General features: G+C 41.1%; 1 protein-coding gene across 4 annotated transcripts in view; it reads right to left on the bottom strand.

The window, feature by feature from the left end:
- The window catches only part of FNDC3A (fibronectin type III domain containing 3A), a 205,661-nt gene that overhangs the window by 60,958 nt on the left and 129,091 nt on the right, over nt 1–15,612 (bottom strand). For all 4 annotated transcript variants that reach the window (XM_006083537.3, XM_006083535.3, XM_006083536.3 and 1 more), the window contains one exon: nt 4,590–4,827. In XM_006083537.3, the coding sequence (XP_006083599.1) occupies nt 4,590–4,827 (238 nt within the window). The remainder of the gene's footprint in view (nt 1–4,589; nt 4,828–15,612) is intronic.

Here is a 15,612-nt window from a genome sequence, read left to right as displayed (position 1 = left end):
AAATCTTCAGCAATGAACAAGCAGGGGCCATGCAAATATATTACTTAACATTACTAAGTCTCGGTTTCTTTATCTGTTATTTTGCAGAATTTTATTGAGGCTTAAGTGATATAATCTATGTATCAGCACAGTGTCTAGCAAAGTTCAGGATCAATAATGGTAGTTGTTAACAGTGAAATGTTGGATTAAGTACCACTTTGGGAATCTATACAAAATATGGAAAAGGATCATGGAAACAGCTACGGGTTATAAAATGAATTGTCTGTTATTAAGATCCAGTGGTAATTTCCTTGGCTTATAACCTCATATACAATACTAGAGGCCTGATGCACAAAAATTTGTGCACTCGGGGGGGAGAGGGGGTCCCTCAGCCCATCCTGTGCCCTCTCGCAGTCTGGGACCCCTCAAGAGATAATGACCTGCTGGTTTAGGCCTGCTCCCAGGTGGCAGAGGGCAGGCCCAATCCCTAGGTGCAGCCCCTGGTCGGGCTCAGAGCAGGGCCGATTGGGGAGTTGGGGCGCTGCCCCCTGTCATGCACAGAGCAGGGCGGATCGGGAGGTTGCGATGCCACCCCAAGTCACGCTCAGGGTACAGCCGACTGGGGGGTTGGGGCACCGCCCCCTGTCACACTCAAGGCAGGGTCGATAGGGAAGTTGCGGTGCCACCACCTGTCACACACAGAGCAGGGCCGATCAGGGGGTTGGGGCTCCGTACCCTGTCACACACAGAGCAGGGCCGATGAGGGGGTTGAGGAGCCCCCCACTGTCACGCACAGAGCAGGGCCGATGAGGGGGTTGAGGAGCTCCACCCTGTCACTCACAGAGTAGGGCCAATAGGGGAGTTGGGGCACCGCCCCCTGTCACACACAGAGCAGGGCGGATCAGGGGATTGGGGCGCTGCCCCCTCTCATGCACAGAGCAGGGCCCATCAGGGGGGTTGGGGCTCCGTACCCTGTCACACACAGAGCAGGGCTGATCAGGGGGTTGAGGAGCTCCCCCTTGTCACGCACAGAGCAGGGCCCATCAGGGGGTTGGGGAGCTCCCCCCTGTCACGCACAGAGTAGGGCCCATCAGGGGGTTGAGGAGCTCCCCCCTGTCACTCACAGAGTAGGGCTGATAGGGGAGTTAGGGCACCGCCCCCTGTCACACACAGAGCAGGGTGGATCAGGGGGTTGGGGCGCCGCCACTGTCACACTCAGGGCAGGGCCGATGGGGAGGTTATGGCTCTACCCCGTCACACACAGAGCAGGGCCCTTGGGGGTGGGGGGTTGGGGCGCCACCCTCTATCACCCACAGAGCAGGGCCAATCTGGGGGTTGGGGCGCTGCACCCTGTCACACACAGAGCAGGGCTGATCAGGGGGTTGGGGCGCCGCACCCTGTCAAACACAGAGCCACAGGGCGATCAGGGGGTTGGGGAGCTGCCCCCTGTCACGCACAGAGCCGCAGGGCGATCAGGGGTTTGGGGAGCTGCCCCCGTCACGCACAGAGCAGGGCCGATCAGGGGGTTGAGGAGCTCCCCCCGTCATGAACAGAGCAGGGCGGATAGGGAGGTTGTGGCCTCGCCCCGTCACACACAGAGCCGCAGGGCGATCAGGGGGTTTGGGCGCTGCCCCCTGTCACGCTGATCCCGGTGCCAGGAGGCCTCGCTGCTCTGCTGATCCCGGTGCCAGGAGGCATATTACCCTTTTACTATATAGAATAGAGGCCTGGTGCAAGGGTGGGGGCCGGCTGGTTTGCCCTGAAGGGTGTCCTGGATTAGGGTGGGGGTCCCCACTGGGGTGCCTGGCCAGTCTGGCTGAGGGGCCGAGGGCCGTTTTCAGGCTGGCGGGTGACTGAAGCTCCCAACCGCTCCTTTTTTTCTTTTTTTTTTTTAAAAAAAATTCTGGGCCAGCTTTAGCTCTGAGGCCTCGGCTGCTGAAAGCAGGTTTCTGGCCTTTGTTTACCTTCTGTATTTGATACAATGTTGCAGTCTGGCTGGCTGAAGCCCAGCTGACTAAAGCAGGTTTCTGGGGTTTTGTTTAGCTTCTATATTTGCAACATAGTTGCTTAGAGTTGCAGCTGAGAGGCCGGCAAGTCAGGTGGGGAACGTTGGAGTCCGCCGTCACTGGAGCAAGCAAGCCTCCCTGTTCGCTTCAGTGCATGGCTGCCGGCCGCCATCTTGGCTGGCAGTTAATTTGCATATTGCCCTGATTAGCCAATGGGAAGGGTAGCGGATGTACGGCTAATTACCATGTTTCTCTTTTATTAGATAGGATGGCTCTTGTCTTCCACCACCAGGTAGCTAGTTTTTAAGATTTATACTCTTCATGGGTTTGTATGCTTCACTTTCCTTCACATCACTGTGAATCATATTTAGTCTAATGTATATCCCCTTTGAATAAGAATGGTTTTTAACAATGCAAAACAGTAGTAACTGCAACACCTAATTTTTCTTAAATTTTCTCAAACACATTTAAAAAAACTAAGTCATAATTAGCAGTAAGAAAACAGAAGAGACTGATTTGTAATATAAACTGTTGCTACTCAAGCCCTGGCCAGTGTGTGCCAGGTGATTGGAGCATCATCCTGTATACTAAAAGATGGGGGGTTCAATTCCCAGTCAGGGCAAATACCCAAACTGCAGGTTCTATCCCTGGTTGGGGAGCATGCAGGATGCAAACAATAGATGTTTCTCTCTCACATGGATGTCCCTCTGTCTTCCCCCTCTTCTGCTCTCTAAAAATCATTAAAACAAAAAACTCTTGCTACTCAAAAGTATATTCATTAGAATACTGCATGAGTCTCACCTGGGAGTTTGCTAGAAATGTAGAAACCCAATCCAGACTTACAGAATCAATATGCATTAATTGGGCAATAAAAATAAGTTTGAAAAATAGATTGTATCTACTACTTACAGGCTGTATTGCATATTTTAAATTTTGTATTTAGAGTTATATCTTCTTCAGATTTACTAAGCATAAATGACAGGTTCTGCTAAGTAACTGCAAGGGAAACAGTGATGAATAAAGCAGATTCAGTTTTTAAGGGATTTACAGTCAAGTAAGGGAGAAAGTCATACAAAAAATTCAAATTGTGCTCAGTTCTGTGAAAGAAACAAATAGATTTCAGTGCTAGAGACTGATAAGGCAAGGTTATGGATGGTTTCTCTGAAAGATATAATCTAAAGGGGAAAAAAAAAGAAGCTTTCCAAGGAAAAGGGAGAAGAGCATTCCTGGTGGAGAGAAAACCATGTGCGGAGGCTCTGAGGCAAGAAAGCTTGGAGGTTCTGAAAAACTGAAGGGGGCTGGTGGGGACAAGAGGGAAATGGCAATTAGAAGCCATACGACAGAGCTTTGTCCAGGGCAATGGTTGCAACTAGGGCCAATTTTGGCTCCTAGGGGTCATTTGGCAATTTCTGGAGATATTTTTAGTTGTCACAACTGGTTAAGGTGAGGGGAGGGTTGTAGTAGAGTACTACTGGTATCTAGTGGGTAGAAGGCAGAGATTCTGCTAAACATACTACAACAAAGCCAAGTCATGTTCTCCACAACAAACACTTATCCATCCCAAACATCAAGAGTACTAAGGTGGAGAAATCCTGGTCTGGGAAGGGGTTAGGACTTTATTTTAAATGCAAAGGGAAGTCACTAAAATAGAATAGTCTGATTTATATTTTTAAATGATTATTCTGGCTGCTCCTGGATGATTGGAGGCAAGAATGACAGCAGAAAACCAACTGGGAAGATGATGTTGCACTTGTCCTGACAAGAGGTGATGGTGGATTAGATCTGAGTAGCAGTTAAGAAAAAATAGATAGATCTGGGAAATTTCTAAAAATAAGACTAATATCAAATGATGTGGAGGAATCAAATTTTACCATCTGATTTTCACTTGAGCAAATTAAATGGACAGTGGTACTATATATTGAGATAAAGATGATCGAGAAAAGCAGGTTCCATGATTAGATTTATGTTTTAGAAATGGTATAACTGAGATGTATGAGGGCATTTAAGTGGAGTTATCAAGAAGCCAGTTAGAAATATAAGTGTGTGGCTCAGAGAAGAGGTTTTGGTGAAGATACAAATTTGAGAGCTCTCAGTATAAAGATGGTATTTCAAGCCACAGGAAAAAATAAGAAAACTACTTTGTGTGTAGGGTTGTCTATTCTTCCCAACAATTTATTAACTCCCTTGAAGGCAGAAGTTACGTTTGTCTTACTGTCGTTTTTTTCCTCAATCTCTCAACAGAACCTAGCAACTTGGGTTAGTGGCATGATAGCCTTCAGGATTTAACAATGATGTGATAATTCCTGGGTGCAAATTTTTTAAAGAGCCTAGTCAGCCTAACAGAGGAGAGGACCTCTTGTTTGAATGTGTCCCCACTAAATATTGCTACATGATAAATGTTACTTACCCTCTTTGATTTTCTGTTTACTCATCTGCCTTGAAGGATGAGCACGAGGATGAAATACTTAGCCTAGTGCTTAGATAACAGAAAATGATTGTGATACTGTTATCATTTTTTATTTCTTTTATATAATATAATAGCATCTATTATATCAAGCAGAGAAGAGCCAACTCCATAAAACAGGAATATTTTTAATGTCTTACCTACATCTCCATATACTTGTGAAGATTGATACTGTGGCATATACTGTGTTGCCATGTCTCCAGCTCCAGTCACAGGTGAGTACATATGGCGTGGTGGAGGGGGAATCATGGTTGGGACAGGAATGAAACCTGGCAGAGGAGGATGAGGAGAACGATGTATGACTGTGTGACCACCAGGATGAAACTCTGGTGCTTGAGGAACCACAACAACTCTTCGAACACCATTGTCTTCAATAACCTATAAAATAAACATTAGATCAAAAGTTTCTTCCATAAACTGTAAGCAATTCTTTTGAAATATGTTACTTTAGAGTAAGAATTTTTACACCATTAAAAATTTTAATTTAAAAAATATTACAGAATCAATTTGAAAAGACTTTAAATACATTAAGTATATATGAATTAGCATTGAATATAAAGTAGTTTTTATATAATACAATATAAATCTTAAAACACTAATGAGATTAGCAAAATAATAATATAAACAATGAGCTATGATATTAGATATTATCCAGTGTGTTATGTTCATCTAGTGATGTGGTAAAAATGAAGGGAGATTCAAGGGAATTTTTGGTTTGGACACAATAGGGTCATGAATTATTTTCCTTTACTGTATTATGGGTAGGAGTTGAGGGAAAACAAGACGTTGAGAAATAGAAATAGGTAAAAAACTGGATCCAGACTCCTAAAGCTCAACCATATATTGAATTCAGGTACAAAATTCTTATGACCATGACCAGTACAATTTTAACAGCTGAAGATAATTTTAAGGGAGACAAACATCTAATATAACACCACTTAAGAAAAAAATATTTGTGGCTTCAAAGTCTTAGAAATTACACATTTTAAAATAGGGGCCACATTGTGGGAAAGGACCTTTTTTTTTTTTTTTTAAATCCTGGAAACAATACTCATTTATTTTGTTTAGAAAACAATGTCCCTGAAACTCAACTTCTTTCATTATAAAGAAAAAAAAGGTATTGGATTAGAATGATGATGCAATTCACATTGGTGTACATTAATTAGGTACATAAATAATTGGAAGCTGAAGAAGAGATGAATGATATACAAAGCAAAGGAAGTGTATACTCTGGCTGTTAAAATAACTCTAATATGAGACAAAAGGAATTGTGGGAAAGGATTTTTTTAAATGATGAATTTTTTTCCCTTTAAACCTCACTGAAGCAGCAAGGACATATAGGAAACGTCAAAAGGATATAGGACTTTATCTCAAAAATTGGAATCCCTCTATTAAAATAGGGTCTTTACTCTCTTTAGACTTAATTGGTTACTGTTGAGGTATAAAAAATGGCTAATAATACCTTTCCTAAGGAAACAAAAAATAATTAAAATGTAAAGTACTAACTTAAAGGAAAATCCAGATATTTTTTCAGGAAAAACAAATTTTATTATGCTTAAAAATAGCAAATTTTATATATAAACATATTATGTGCTTGGTAGATATATTAGAAAACATACTTATTTGGGGGTACAGATAAGCCTAAAGTAAAAATAAATTACTGCTTTAGAAAGAAGATAGTTACTATTAAATAGTCCATTAAATTGCCCCCCCCCCCCTTGAAGTGTGAGATGACTTGCCTGGAATATAGGTCTAGAAGACCAAATAAATTCACTGTGTTTTTTAAAAAATATACTAGCTCTAGAATTGGAATGCCTTGCTTCCAGCAAAATGGATGCCTCAATATCCCATCTTTCTCCCTAATTAACTCAGTTCTGGATTCAAACTCAGACAAGTGTATATATCTGGACACAAAATTGTATCTGATGCCCTAGCTGAAGAGAATCTGGAAACTGTTCATAGCTTCGTAGCCTCTCACTTACAGAAAGGGGCATTAGAAGAAGTTTAGAATGAATTTTAAGTGGCCAAACCACAGGGTCTGTTACAATATACTGTTATTACCCTTTATCAACTCTCCAACTCACAAATCTCAAATGACCCCATTTCTGATAGGATTAAAGTCCATATCCTTTGACCTGCCATTCAACCTGGCTCTATAACCTATCTTCCTAGCTGTGTCTTTCTTCTACACCAAATCCTGAACCCTTAACTCTAGCTAGGCTGGTATACTTAAAAACCTATCTTCATATATACATTTCTGTATCTTTCCTCTTCACTTTGCTTTTCCTTAATCTAAAACTACATGGATCTATCTCATCTATTCTTCCAAATCTACTTCTAACTTTACCTCCTCTACTCATTTAAAAACATATTTGTTTATGAATAAAACAAAACATTGATAATTTAGGAGAGAAAAAACATTAGAGTGGTGTCTTTGTGGGGGCTCATACACACAGGGGCAGACAAAGAGAACAACGAAAGTAAATTATTTAGCATGTTGAAAAGTGATAAATACTATGGAAATAAAAGGGTGAATTAGCCTGGCTGGTGTGGTTCAGTTGTTGAGTGTCACCTCATGAACCAGGAGGTCATGGTTAGATTCCTGCCCCACATGCCTGGGTTTAAGGCTTGATCCCCAGAGTGGGGTGTGCAGGAGGCAGCAGATGGATGATTTTCTCTCATCACTGATGTTTTTTTCTCTCTCTCCCTCTCCTTTCCTCTCTGAAATCAATAAAAACTTTTTAAAAGGGTGAGTTAGAAGGGGACAAGTCATAGTATAAAATAGAGTGATCAAAATAGGCCTTATTGGCAAAATGAAATTTGAGAACAGACTTGAAGAAACTGAAGGAATTAGCTATGCAGAAATCTGGACGAGTGTTCTGGGTAGAGGGGAGAGTTAAAAAAAAAAAAAGCTAAAGTATGGTAGAAGTGACTGGATCAGCATAAAGGAGGAGGACAAAGGACAGAAGCATATGAGGTCAAAGAGATAGGGAGTGAGGAGAACCCAGGTCAGGTAGGGCTGTATTAGCTATTAAGGACTTAGACTTTAGCATTTACTCTCAGCAAAATGGGGAACCACTACAGAATCTTGGGGATAAAAATGATAAAAGCCAGTGGTTCCTAGCCAGAGGTGATTTTGCCCCACAGACATTTGGCAGTATCTGGATATATTTTTGGTTCTCACAATTTGGGGGTGGGGGTACTACTGTCATCCACTGGGTATAGGCCAAATGCCAGGAATGATGCTAATTACCCTATAACACGGAAGACAAACCCCTACAACAAAAAATTACCAGAACTACAATGCCTATAGTGCCAAGGTTAAGAAATCCTGATATAGAGTCGAAACCAAGATGGCGGCATAGGTAAACACCTGAAATTGCTGCCTCACACAACCACTTCAAAAATACAACTAAAAGACAAAACGGACGTCATCCAGAACCACAGGAAGGCTGGCTGAGTGGAAATTCTACAACTAGAAGGAAAGAGAAAAGCACACTGGGACTCAGAGGAGGTGCGGAAGTAAAGTACAGCGGCACAGAGGCACAGAGGCTCACGCGGAAAGGGCTGGCAACTGAGGACGTGGTTGTCTTTTTCAATCAGGAGGGAGATTCAAGCTCCCGACGGCCCTGACTCCAGTTCCAGGCGAGTCTCTGGGGACCAGACTCAGACGGGGAGAAACTGGACTGTCTGGCAGCGGGCGGAACTCGAGGGCGGCTTTCTCTCAGAGGTGCTTGCAGTGATTACTGCGGGACACTGAGACCCGGGGCCTCTTAGGGCAGGGCTGAGGATCAGCCATAGCTGTTTGCTCCGCCCTGTTGATTCCCTGAGACCCCGCCCCACCCAAGCTGTGTGCATATGAATGACCTGGCCCTTTGCAATCTAAAATTACCTAACAAACTGCAGCTGGGTCAGAGAGACCCAGATCATCCAAAAGAAGGTCCAAGGCCCCACAGCAGCTTGCACTGCTTCACAGCTGAGCCTCATCTGTGCACCTCCAAACCCCAAACAAGAAAGAGGAATCTGCAGATCTCTCCATAGCTCTTGCTGGGTAGCCTCAGGCAGAGGCTAAATTAGCACCTCCTTAGAGATCCAAGTGCCAGTGTATCCAGTGGTCAGAGTGGGACCATCCAGATTACAACTCCTCAGATCCATAAGGGACACACTTAGGGGGCAGACTCAGTGAGCACCAAAGCCCCACTGAAGCAAATCTTGCTCCAGAAGGGTGTCTCCAGCACAGAAGTTCTCCCACTGCAGACACAGCTGATTCTCACAGACAATTGGCCTGGAGGTCAATTCCTCCCAGTGATACCTACAACAATCAAGGCTTAACTACAACAAGACTGTGCACAAAGCCCACAAAGGGGTGCACCAAGAGTGTCCACCTGTGGTAATTGGGGAGGCTGAGCTACTGGGCTCTATAGGACACCTAGCGGCCACCCTATCAACACTGGGAAGCCACCCTATCAACACAGGGAAGCAGCCAAAATGTGGAGGCAAAGAAACAGGTCACAAATGACAGAAATGGAGTGAAGCAAACTACTGGATATAGAGTTCAAAACCACGGTTATAAGGTTTTTCAAGAATTTTCTAGAAACCGCCGATAAATTTAGTGAGACCCTCAATAAATCTAGTGAGACCCTCGAGGATATGAAAAAGGACCAAACAGAAATTAAGCATACACTGACTGAAGAAATAAAGAATATTATACCGAGATCCAACAGGAGACTAGAGGATCGCAAGAATCAAGGCAAAGATTTGAAATACGAAGAAGTAAAAAACACCCAACCGGAAAAACAAAAAGAAAAAAGAATCCAAAAATATGTAGATAGTGTACGGAGTCTCTGGGACAACTTCAAGCAAACCAACATCCGAATTATAGGGGTGCCAGAAGGAGAGAGAGAGCAAGATATTGAAAACCTATTTGAAGAAATAATGACAGAAAACTTCCCCTACCTGGTGAAAGAAATAGACTTACAAGTCCAGGAAGCACAGAGAACCCCAAACAAAAGGAATCCAAAGAGGACCACACCAAGACACATCATAATTAAAATGCCAAGAGCAAAAGACAAAGAATCTTAAAAGCAGCAAGAGAAAAAACAGTTAGTTACCTACAAGGGAGTATCCATAAGATTGTCAGCTGATTTCTCAACAGAAACTATGCAGGCCAGAAGGGAGTGGCAAGAAATATTCAAAGTGATGAATAGCAAGAACCTACAACCAAGATTACTTTACCCAGCAAAGCTATCATTCGGAATTGAAGGTCAGATAAAGAGCTTCACAGATAAGAAAAAGCTGAAGCATTTCATCACCACCAAACCAGTATTATAGGAAATGCTGAAAGGTATTCTTTAAGAAGTGGAAGAAGAAGGAAAAGGTAAAGATAAAAATTATGACCAACAAGTACATATCTATCAACAAGTGAATCTAAAAATCAAGTGAATAAAAAATCTGATGAACAGAATAAACTGGTGAATATAATAGAATCAGGGGCATAAAAAGGGAGTGGAATGACAATTCTCGGGGGAGAAAGGGGTGTGGGGGGTGCAGAAAGAGACTGGACAAAAATCGTACGCCTATGGATGAGGACAGTGGGGGAGGGGTAAGGGCAGAGGGTGGGGTGGAAACCGGGTGGAGGGGAGCTATGGGGGGAAAAAAGAGGAACAACTGTAATAATCTGAACAAGAAAAATTTAATTAAAAAAAAAAGAAATCCTGATATAATCTTATATTTAATAGGGTTACTCTGGCTGTTGGATTAAGAATAGAATGCAGGGCAAGGGCAAAATCAGGGAAACCATTCAGAAAACTATTGTAGTTATTTAGACAAGATATGGTGGTGACTTGGACCAGGGTGGTAGCAGTGGAGGTGCTATATATATAATCTGCATATATATAAAGGTAAACCACAAAGATTAACTCATGATTCTACAGGAGATGTGAGAAAAGAGTTTATAGAGGACGGTCTTCTATTAACTATGATGGGAAAGGCTGTAGGGTAAGAATAAATTATTTGGGAAAACAGATTTGGAGTTTTTGGTTTGGATGAGTTTGGTTAAGTTTATGAAACATCTAAGTGAAAATTTGGAGTAGGCAGCTAGATATAGTTTGCAGTTCTGGAAAGATTGGGAAAGGACAACCAAGTGAGGTGGGAAGAAAATTAAGAGAGTATGCTGCTGACAGGTCAAGATGAAGACTAAGAACTGATCACTGGATTTAGCAATGTGGAAGTCATTGTGACCTTGATGAGAGCAGTTTTGGTGTAATCATAGGGGCAAAGCCTGACTGGTGTGGGTTTAAGAGAGAAAATGGGGGAGGAGAATTAAAGAACTAATAGCACAATTTTGGAAAGTTTTGCTGTAGAGGGAAATATGGAAATTGGCTGGTGGCTGATAGTAGTGCAATCAAGAAACTTTAAAATTTGTTGTTTTTATTGAGAGCAATTACAACATGCTGACATACTAATAAAAATGATCCATTAGAAAGGAAGAAATTGATGATGTAGAAAAGAGAAAAGAAAAATGCTAAAAATGCTAGAGCAGTGGTCAGCAAACCATGGCTCGCGAGCCACATGTGGCTCTTTGGCCCCTTGAGTGTGGCTCTTCCACAAAATACCACATGCGGGTGTGCACGTACAGTACGATTGTAACTTCGTGGCCCATGCGCAGAAGTTGGTTTTTGGCCTGGGTGAGTCTATTTTGAAGAAGCGACATTAGAAAAAGTGGGGGGTGTCGGTAGATCGGGGCGACAGGAGACGCGGCGCAGGCGGGCCGTGGGATACGCAGCGCAGGGTCAACCTCAGCGAACGTACCTCAATCAGATCGAAGACGTTTTTAGCAAAGGCCAGCTTAGGAGTACCCTAATTAAGTTAATAACAATGTACCTACCTATATAGTTTCAGTTTAAAAAATTTGGCTCTCAAAAGAAATTTCAATCGTTGTACTGTTGATATTTGGCTCTGTTGACTAATGAGTTTGCCGACCACTGTGCTAGAGTAATGTCCTTGAACAGGCAAAAGGGCACAGGATCCAGGACCCCAGTAGGGGCATTGAGCCTAAGAGTGTGTGGCACGAGATGACAAGGTAAAGCACGTAATTCTAGATGCTCATAGAGATGTGGAGCTAGGAGACTGTGGATGGTTTCTTTAGATTGCTCTCCATGAACCCTTTCCTGGGCAGCACAATCTAACTGATGTCTCTCTCCTATCATTTCTATTGCATTTGTTTTGTATCACTTGTTAGGTATAACACTGTAGTATTTGTTAATTTTACAGATGCATATGTCTTACTCTATAACTTAACTCTAAGTTCTTCAAGGGACATGTATTAACTATTTAACCCTCATAACAATGCTACTAAGAGGTACTATTATCATCTCTATTTTTTAGATGGGTTAACAGGCACAGAAATGTTAAATAACTTGCTAAGGTTACATAGTTTTGAACTCAGGCAATTTGGCTTCAATGTTCTTATCCACTTTATGGGTATAGCATCCACAAGTACTTGGTCTTCTAGCTTTTTGTTTTGTTTTTTGAAATTTCACAACACAGATGAGTTCTCACTGGTGAAAAAGGAAATGGCTAAACTGCTTATGAAATTAAAACCATTTTTTCTGCTGAAAAAGAACATTTAAAGTACAAAGACAAGCTGGGGGGGAGGGAGAATGGGGAGTTATTATTATTTGTTGTTAATCCTCACCCAAGGATATCCCCCGCCCCTTTTTTTAAGAGAGTGTAGAAAGAAGGGGGTGGGGTGGAGAGAGAGAAATAGAAACATCAACGGGATAGAGACATCAATTGGGCCCAGGGATCAAATCTGCAACCCAGGTAGGTGCCCTTGACTGGGATTCAAAACTGCGACCCTTTGGTGCATGGGCCGACACTCTAACCATTGAGAAACACCAGCCAGGGCAGGAGTTATTGTTTAATAGATATAGTTTCAGCTTTGCAAGATGAAAAGATGATAGTGATAGTACAACAGTGTGAATGTACTTAATGCCACTGAACTATACATTTAAAATGTTTATGGTAAATTTTTTGTTATATGTATTTTACCACAATTAAAAATAACAAAAAGCTAAGATGTTGAGGGAAAAAAAGGGGCAAGATGAGGACTAAGTGAGTGTGGAAACCTCAAAACTATCTGCTAAGTCAGGGGTCCTCAAACTTTTTAAACAGGGGGCCAGTTCACTGTCTCTCAGACCGTTGGAGGGCTGGACTATAGTTTAAAAAAAACTATGAACAAATTCCTATGCACACTGCACATATCTTATTTTGAAGTAAAAAAACAAAATGGGAACAAATACAATATTTGTATTTGCATGTGGCCCGCGGGCCGTAGTTTGAGGACCCCTGTGCTAAGTCCTCCAGCTGCTGGGAAATGGCCAACCATGTAGACAATTAATTTTATATCACCAGGGTACACTGATGATTAAAATAAAATCAACAAGTTGTAAAAAGGAAAAAAAAGATAAAATATAATCCAAATTAATTTATGTAAATAAAAATTAAAACAAAGACAATGAAATATAAATCAAATGGGGATATCACAGTAACCACATATGCCACCTAATTTCTAATTAGGAAAAGCCCTGTTTTCTTTCCTTGAACATAGACATAACTGAGAGGGGCTGCAGAGAAAGGTGTTTGTGTTTACTGATATTTTATACTGTGTATGTGTCTTCTTCACCATACTATACAGTCCATGAGAAATTTATTTTATTTATCATTTTTTCCTGGTGTAGTACACTCAGCACTTGCTCAAAAATTTTTTTGTTAAGTGAATGATAATGAAAAGAAACAAATGTCTTCTATTAGTTTTACTAGAATGCTACATCCCACCCCCGCCATAAGAACACCAAGTCCTAGCTGGTTTGGCTCAGTGGATAGAACATTGGGCCTATGGAATAAAGGGTCCCAGGTTCGATTCCAGTAAAGGGGACATGCCTGGGTTGTGGGGGGCATGCAGGAGGCAGCCAATCAATGATTCTATCTTATCATTGATGTTTCTATCTCTTTCCCTCTCCCTTCCTCTCTGAAATCAATAAAAATGTAAAAAAAAAAAAAAAGGAACGCCAAGCTAACAGGGATCTGTGATTTCTTCAATTCTCAAAAATTTTGCTTCCCTTCTACTCTATGGCCTTACCCTGAATCCAAACTATTGCTACTTCAAGCTATTCAACAATATAGATATTTCTGACCATTCATTCAACAGATCTTTATTTTACCTATCTACACACACACACACACACACACACACACACACACACACACACACACAACATACTTTTTCTCTCTAGCTCTAACTATAACTCGTCATCCTATTTAAACCTCTATATCCCCCTATTTTCCAATTTCTTATCCTACCCATCTTTTTTGGCTGTTTTCTACAGGAGAGACAGAGAAGACTGAGCTCAGACTGGTTTGGAGAATCTTTGGAAAATTTAATGACCTCCATTGATGCATGCTGACATAAAGGTCAAGTGCAGCTCAAAATCATAATCTGAAACTTCACCTGATTTGATATAGGCCCTCTCCCTGCGTTATGAGATCTACCCCTCCCTGTTGAGTACCCTTTCATACCATAACTATCCACAGTCCATAAAAAACAGGGAGCCATTACAAGAAAGGCAGGAGAGAACTTTGGATGTTACCTTTCAGGAGTCCCATTCAGGTTGTCTATATTCATCCCTAAAATACCAAGTGTTATGCTTTTAGTGCCTATAAGTTAGTATTATTTGCCAGTAAGTTAAGCTCCTTTGACTCCTGTCATCTTTTGCTTTCTGTCATTAACTGCTTTGTGTTTGAGTTTTACAGTTTGTGTTTCCCCATTTAATATCTTAGTTCATTCAGTTGGCACACATTTCTGCCTCTATGCAGTATGTCAAACTCTCACAAACTTTCCTTTCTTATGTGTTGAACTACAATAATAAAGCTCATTAAGGTCACGTCTAAAATTATGTTTGCAATTAGAAAAAGGGCTAAAGAAAAATATACTAAGTGTTTACAGAAAGTATTTCTGGATTACAATATTCAATGTAATTTTTTTCTCTACCTTTTTATATATTTCCCAAGTTTTTCTACATAACAATGATCAGAAAAGTAGTTTAAAATGTACAACTATATTTGTTATTTATCACAAAATAGATTTTAATTGCCTTATTTACAAAATTAATATTCCTTTTTATTTAAGCTGCTGGTGAACAATTTCATTTTGCTTTATGCATATCATTTTTAATTAGCTTTAGGTCTCCCTATTATATTGAACAGTAGTGTTATGGTAAACAAAATTTTTTTTAATTAATAATTTTTTAAAAATGGTGATCCATTTTTCTGATTTGATAATAAAAATTATGTGTATTACTAAAAAACTAAGTCACGATTCCCATTATTGTTGAGCAGAATGCTACAGTATCATAGGAGTAAGGTGCAAAGATTATAAAATAAACAATACTGTAGAACTCCTGAATAAGAATATAAAGGCTGTCTAACATAACTGGCAATTTTAATAGCAGGTCTGGACTGTGCAAATTCTGCAAATGAGAAATATAAAACCATTTACTCCCAAAGCTACCCAATGTATGACATCCTGACTGTCTCATGTTAATGAGTTAAAATATATGCAAGAGTTAATGAGTTCATTTTTGAAGTGGTTCTCAACTTAATAGGGACATGCCATTAGGACAAATATCACAAATTTGAAGGTTGTTATATCCTAGGTAAATCATGATTTCTTCATAAGTTTCTTCTATTAAGTACTTTGATTAAATTTTGATCTTAATCTTAAATTAAGATTGATTTATCTTTGGGACTTTTAATTTTTCTTCTCTAATATACTTAATATACTCTTAGGTGTATGTATGCCACATTATTTCCTCAGTGATAGAGCTAAAAAGTCCCAACACTGGATTTTTATTTTATACCAGAGGCCCAGTGCACGAAATTTGTACATGGGGGGAGGGGGGCCTCAGCCCAGCCTGCACCCTATCCAATCTGGTACCCCTCAGGGGATGTCCGATCGGGCCTAAACCAGCAGCTGGACATCCTCTCACAATCTGGGGACTGCTGCTCCTAACTGCTCACCTGCCTGCCTGCCTGATGGCCCCTAACTGCCCCCACTGCTAGCCTGTAGAACCAATAACCGCCTCTGCCTGCCGGACGGATCGC

The sequence above is a fragment of the Myotis lucifugus genome, unplaced genomic scaffold, assembly GCF_000147115.1.
Source record: "Myotis lucifugus unplaced genomic scaffold, Myoluc2.0 scaffold_7, whole genome shotgun sequence".
NCBI classification, from domain to species: Eukaryota; Metazoa; Chordata; class Mammalia; order Chiroptera; family Vespertilionidae; genus Myotis; species Myotis lucifugus.
This window is presented reverse-complemented; position numbering and strand designations above follow the sequence as displayed.